Genomic DNA, 6,863 nt, shown 5'->3' with positions numbered 1-6,863 from the left:
ATTAAATTTAACTCTTTAAATTTAACTATCTCTACGGGGCTTTAGTAATCCATTACTTGTGTAACCCTCAATGGTTCAGGAATACAGCTAGCCGTGGGCTCACAACTCCTTGTGACTCGGAACAACAATTTCCGACTTACCCATCGAATCATGGTAAGAGCACCTAGCAACATCGCCCCATGATTCCCTAGGTATTACTGATAGTGCCTGCAAGAACCAGTAGATTTTGGTTAGCGTACAGTATGGTCCCTTCATCCATATATCCCGATCGAATCAACAACCATTGGTATATCGAGAGTCGTTCGAGATTCGATAACTATGCATAACATCTTGGAGATCTATTAGTGACATCGCATGTGTTACTAGGAACACCAAGTAACCTAAAACACATCATGTACACTGGCCAGAGATTCGTCACACTAATATCTCCTCAGATCGCATAGGATATCCACACTCGCAAGTATGTGGTGAATCCTTGACAACAAAGCATCGACTCCTATATGTGTCGTAACTGTACCCAATCCCGACACCTGATGACCCCAATAAAGTCGGTAAACGAGTCAAAGTACAGTACTAGCATATAGAGTCTCAATGATGTTTCAAGTAATAAGGACTAATGATGTACAACCAAAACCGCGGACTTTATCCACTCGATAAGTGATAACCACTTGGAAGGTCCGAATAGGGTAGTTCGATCATTCATCATATGAATATCCATTTGCATGCTTTGAACATCTCTATGTTCCATACCAATGAAACGTGGTACTCGGCATCGCAAATGCTGGTCTCAATCTCGAGCGATCCTTATCCTTATTTGCGGACGGCTCAATTGACTAGGAACTGTTTAGAATATACAGTGACTATAAGATGTGTTTCATGATAGCCATCCCCATGTGCTACCACATCTTACATACACTATAGTATATTCAAGGTCTTTATCAAAACAACAATAGTATATCATAATATAACATTATGAAGAAAGATAAAGTCAATGCCATTATAAAAGTGTAAATTATATTAAACAAAAGATTGTTTTACATAGAGTCATAAAAGACCTTAGCCACAAGTTGGCTAACTGGGCACCCACTCTTTCAACCAGTACACTTGCATAAATTCACACTTAATGCCGTATACTCATACTCTCGTACTGAGCATATTATGCTCATGTCCGGTTATTTTTTATATTATCTGGACACCCCATTCGATGGGCCAGATTGCAGGTAGTTCTGGTGAGGATGAGGAGATTAGGTGGTGACCAAGGCAGGATTGCAAGGTTTACCACTAATTTATACTTTTCTGGTAATAGTTTAGTTTCCGCAGTTTATTTCTGATTATATTTGATTATTGTTTAATTGCATGCTTAAGCTTTTGATTAATAGGTGATCATGGTGCGGGTCTCTACAATGTCATTAATGACTCTAGTCCCTGCAAAGATGAAAGTATAAAATCATGAGAAGTTTACAAGATGTGAGAAATTTCCATCATAAATTTTATAAAATAAAGTAGCTATCGGCATCACCCTCCAACTCAACACCAGCAGGGATAAGACTAGCGTGACATAAGAGATCTTCGGATAAAAGACGAGGAATTCTAAAACACTTGCCTCTCAGTTTTTCTTACATGAGCAGATATGTTTTTTTTTTTTTAGGTTTTTGGGAGGGTCAGGTTTAGTGAAGGTGGGATACCAATCAGTGGTGCACTGCCATTCTTCAGGGGGTTGGATGAAGAAGAAAAATTGTTTCCAATTGAGTTCGGAATCAGGCTTGAGGGTCGAGGTCAAGTGTCCGAACAAAAGGGTTTTGGCGTAGGAAATGTTCATTTGCCGTTGAACATGACGAATTTGTTTTTTTCGGGACGATTGTGGCTTACATTTCCTCGACTTTCTTTGGCTCACAAGACTAGCTACTTTCCTCGATCTCACTAATCTCTTCAGAATCACTAAATTCATCAGAATCAAGTGAAGGATCGGAAGATTCAGACGAAGACATTAGCTTAGGATGACTTCTAAGGGGAATGTATGGAACACAAGTAAAATGAACTTGCTAAGTGGAAGAAAAATACTTACCGAATAGGTTGAAAAAATAATGGAAACAAAAAGTTAAGGAACGAGCGATAGGAGGCATCATTAGAGACCATTTGGGGTTACTTGTTCGGGCATTTCATGACAGTATTGAGGTGGGTACTAATATTATAATATCAGAGATGTTTGCTATTCATCGAGGGCTCATGATTTGCATTGACTAGAGGTTAATTCTTTAGTTTCTCTTAATATTATTAAAGCAGATACTACTTGATGGAGTCTCTCCAACACTCTGGTTCAAATTTAGAATATTTTGTCTAACTTTCAATTGATCAAGTCTCACATTTACTGGAAAGCTAATGCTGCAGGTGATGACCTTGCTAACATGGGAGTTCTTCAGAGATCGACTGTATTACTTCCGGAGCAAATTCAAGGAAGATTGAGGGGCATTTGCAGATTAGCTAGGCTGGTTTTCCTTATACTAGGACTAGTTTGAAGTTGTTATGATATGTAATGATTTCTCGAGAGGTCTTGATCTAGTCCCAACTTTTGTATATCTTTTTATTTTTAATAAAAAGATAGGGGTCCGTTAACCACGGCCACAACAGAGGATTTTTTTAAATATTAAAGATGAATGATATTTAAAAATAAATGATGTATAATATTTATATATTAAATAATATTATTTTTATCGGTTAAATAGCATCTTTATCTTGTCAAATTCAATTCGTAAATCACATTTTAGTTTTTATGTCATCGCACATTCCAATTCTAATTCCAATTCTCAATCGAAATTTTTTGTTATCCAAACAGAGTGTTAAACTTCACGCTTTTTATCTTCTTCTTCAACAATTTATTCACCATATCTCTCTTCCCTCTGCCCCAACTTTCAAATCACTCCCTGCTGCTTCTGCAATTTTGGAATCGAAAAGTTGTGCAAATTTGTGGGAATAATAGAAAAAATCACTCCCTGGTACTTCTGAATTTGGAATTTAAAATTTGTAGAATCCGTGATTTTTTCTGCTACAAAAAATAATCCCGTTTGCAGATTTGGATTCCAGATTGTTGAACTACATCAAAAATATTTTTTTCATTATTAGCCAAGGCCCCGAAGAAAGATGATTTCTTCACACGCGCTTACTGTATTTGAATTGGATCAGAATTCTAAAAGAGGAAGTGGGAAAGAGATTCCCAAAATGAGGGTTCCCAAAGTTGACGATTCTTTGTTTTGGGGGAAGCGGGGATACAATACATTGGTCAATGATGGAAGTTTCAATGGTAAATTTATGCCGCCGAAAGATGCTGATTCTGGGTCATCTCAAACGTTTGAAAGCAGAGTAGAACATAAATCTGATGTATCATTGAAGCCATCAATTAGTGCCAATCAGTATAAATCTGATGTATCATTGAAGCCATCAATTACTGCCAATCAGTTGGCTGCGAAAGCGTTGCAGCTTCAAATGAAAGGAAAGCACGAGGAAGCAGAAGAACTGCTGGTATAAATTATTTACTGTTGCATTCTTTTTTTCTTTGTCTTCTCTCTACAAAACCTCTCCTGAAGGTTATTCACATATGATACTTCTCGAGTTAGTGTTAATGGGCTGTTTCAATATGTATGATCTTGTTTTTTTTTGAAATTTTTTGAGTATGTGGTATAATATAAGATGGCTGTTTAGTTTGATCTAATTAATGATGCTCGTCTTTTTTTTTTTTTTAATTATTTAGTTCTTAGCTATTGATTCAATTTTGTTTTTAATAATAAATGTGTTGCCGTGGCCTTGTCCGCATCCGTGTCTTGTCATTGTCATGTCACCGCATCCGTGTGTCATAGATGTTACTCGTATTAAGCTGTACAGGTTCTTTCCGGGCAGTAAGATATGTTGCCTTAGCTTCTCTTCCCCATATTGTGAGATAAATCAACTCTCTGTTTTTATTTTTTGGGAATTATGTGATGGTTGCTTAATACAAAAATGTTGGTAAGAGCTTGTTAGACTTTGCTTCCTCCCTTTTCTAAGAAACTTGAATGTGATTTCTAGAACCTGTTGAGCAATCTAATCTGTTTCTCATTTTCATTCTTAATCAGAAAGAAGCTGAGAAAATGAAAGTGAAGCACGGTAATGACAATTCGTCTAGTAAAATACCTATTGATGGAACCACAAGCCGGTACTGTACCCTGACAATAATGTCTAATATTGTGGTCTTATATTTTGTAAATCAAACTCTTACCTTCCTCTCTCTGCCTGGGTTTTATGTTTAGGTGTATCCTACAAGATGTCGCTTCAAGGCAAAAGAGGAAAGAGGAGGATGCCGATTTGAATCTAGCTAACAAAATAATGCATAATCACCGGTACAGCATATCCGGTCTGGCAGATGATGAATATGATTATGATGATGGTCCTATGACAAAGGCTCGGAAGAAACGAGGGGGTGATAGCCGTAAATCCTCTGAGATAACTAATGCTGCAATCCGTTTCATGTCTCAACAAGAACGCTGCCAATTCTGTTTTGACAATCCAACAAGACCCAAGCATCTGACCATCTCCATTGCAAACTTTACCTACTTATCACTGCCTCAAATGCAACCTATTGTCTCGGGTCATTGTTACATAATGACCTTGCAGGTATACTCTTGTGTTTGTATAGAAATTATGTGTTCTTTTTTACTCTCTTTCTAATCAGAAATGTTTTAACTTATTATGCTTCTACTAATTGGTCTGACCTATCACAAGATATTGTCGATTTAGTGCAATTTTTCTTTGTGTTAAGCTGTGGTCTCTTCTTTTTCTTTTGTGTTCTGGATCTGTTAGCTTCGTTCTCAACTATTGTTTGTGCATTCATAAAGTTGGAGGACTTGAAATACTCTTTCAACGAATGTTGGAGAATGTGTTTCGCAGTATGTTAATCAGAATACAATTTCATGTGTTGAGTTGTTTTCTCTTGTGCATAAATTTATAAATTACCGCAATCTCAAGTAGTTAACCACTCTTTTACCTGAGAGATTAGATGGTTACATGTTCCATTGTTTTGTGATAAATGGAGACAACTTATATTGTTGTTTTTTTGGCCTTTTCACCTGTGCAGCATGAATCTTCCACAAGAACTGTTGACGATAATGTGTGGGATGAAATTCGAAACTTCAAGAAATGCTTGATAATGATGTTCTCAAAGCAGGAAAGGGATGTTGTTTTTCTGGAGACAGTATTGGGTTTGGCGCATCAGAAGCGCCACTGTTTGGTAGAGTGCGTTCCTTTGCCTCGGAAAATCGCAAAGCAGGCGCCTGTTTACTTCAAGAAGGTCAGCTCCCTTGCAATAATAATAAAAAAGTTAATGTTGAAAGGAATAGAAGGATCATTTGTTGAGATTTTGGTGTTCCCGTTTTGTACACTGAGATTTATGCGTTTAAGAATACTGTGGAAAAGTGTCTCTAGAGTGTATAATCTTGTAGATTCTTGAATTTTGCAGGCAATTGATGAAGCTGAAGATGAATGGAGCCAACATAATGCCAAAAAGCTTATTGACACGAGCAAAAAAGGTCTACGGAATTCGATTCCCAAGAATTTCCCTTATTTCCATGTTGAATTTGGCCTCGACAAGGGATTCGTTCATGTTATCGATGATGAAAAAGGTTTCAAAAGTAGCTTTGGCCTCGACATCATAAGAGGCATGTTATTGCCAGCAGAAGACATGCATCGACGCTGGAGGCACGAGTCATTGGAAAGGCAAAAGCAAGCTGTTGCCAGTTTTGCGAGCGCCTGGGAACCTTTCGACTGGACAAAGCAGCTGGACTAAATTTCGATCCACTTTTGACATCCGAGCAGTCTTTTTATTTCGGTGGTCGTCCCTGAGCATGACGACCACGTGATATTGATGCAAGAAGTGTCGTCCATATATGAAGGTTGGTTGGGATGATTGTGAATATAGGCCATGCTGTAAAGTTAAATCAGTCATACGTTGGGGATAGCTTTGGAAATTTGATACCTATATTTTATTTTATTTTATTTTATATATTGAGAAAAAAACCCTACCTTTTCATCTACATAATTATGGTAAATGATTTTCGTATTTAACTAGTTTTTAATTTTTTAATGCTTATTCAATCCGTCTTTATATTATTCTGCCACCGTTTGGTTTAAATGATAGGATAATAAACAATATAATGTAATTTAAAAATAAATAAGAAAAAATAGTTAATACATTATTTGATTTGATGGATAGATTATAATTTATTTGATTTAATTGATATAAAATTAATAATTAATAAATAGATAAATAATATGACAAAAATAAGACGAAATTGATTGGGATAAGTTATACATAGATTAATAATACATCAAACCAAACAATGCACGCCGAAGAAGTTTATGGATTTAAGGGGTTTTAAGAGACTTTATATTTATTCATATAGAAGGATTTTGATTACTGTTTGAGTCATAATTTAGACATTTGTGTTGGAGCAATAAATTGGACCTTAGCATAGATTTATGAATATATTGTTTTCATTTTTTCTATCTATTAAATGTTGCAAAGATTAGCACAAAGATTTGTGCCAGATATTTGATAAAATGCATAAAAGGAAAGGGTTTGCTATCATGCTTTAATTTATTAACATTGATATTTAACATCACATCTCCAGTTTGCAATGCTTTGGTAGAGTTTTTGTTATTTCTAACTTTGATTTTTGTTATTTCAGTGAACATGATTTAGATTAACGCTATTTATTTGATCCGAACCGGAAATTCACCTAAAAATCCAAACTAAAAAATGACCCTGATTTAATGGAATGATTTGGTTAAAAATGACCCATTACCGTGGTTGCTTTGGGTTTTACGTAAAATGAACCTGT

General features: G+C 36.0%; 1 protein-coding gene across 2 annotated transcripts; it reads left to right on the top strand.

Moving 5' to 3' along the window:
- The first annotated feature begins 2,784 nt into the window (after window positions 1–2,784).
- LOC140891833 (uncharacterized) lies at window positions 2,785–6,035 on the top strand. Of its 2 annotated transcripts, XM_073300493.1 has the most exons (6): window positions 2,785–2,993; window positions 3,069–3,516; window positions 4,104–4,183; window positions 4,278–4,641; window positions 5,102–5,314; window positions 5,483–6,035. In XM_073300493.1, the coding sequence occupies exons 2-6, from the start codon at window positions 3,139–3,141 to the stop codon at window positions 5,807–5,809; spliced, it is 1,362 nt and encodes a 453-aa protein (XP_073156594.1). In that variant the 5' UTR covers window positions 2,785–2,993; window positions 3,069–3,138; the 3' UTR covers window positions 5,810–6,035. The 2 variants fall into 2 exon arrangements, with proteins under 2 accessions (XP_073156594.1, XP_073156595.1); XM_073300494.1 differs by lacking the exons at window positions 2,785–2,993; window positions 3,069–3,516 and adding an exon at window positions 3,690–3,996.
- Window positions 6,036–6,863: the final 828 nt, after the last annotated feature.

Source organism: Henckelia pumila, chromosome 3 (assembly GCF_033568475.1).
Source record: "Henckelia pumila isolate YLH828 chromosome 3, ASM3356847v2, whole genome shotgun sequence".
Taxonomy (NCBI): domain Eukaryota; kingdom Viridiplantae; phylum Streptophyta; class Magnoliopsida; order Lamiales; family Gesneriaceae; genus Henckelia; species Henckelia pumila.
The sequence above is the reverse complement of the archived record's forward strand: the minus strand, read 5'-3'. Positions and strand labels throughout refer to the sequence as shown.

Bases quoted from the DNA above. Each gene is read 5' to 3' on its own strand.
- LOC140891833 (XM_073300493.1), top strand. From the start codon at position 3,139: ATGATTTCTTCACACGCGCTTACTGTATTTGAATTGGATCAGAATTCT. The intron at 4,184-4,277 runs GTACTGTACCCT...TTTTATGTTTAG, and splicing joins ATTGATGGAACCACAAGCCG to GTGTATCCTACAAGATGTCG. The intron at 4,642-5,101 runs GTATACTCTTGT...TCACCTGTGCAG, and splicing joins GTTACATAATGACCTTGCAG to CATGAATCTTCCACAAGAAC.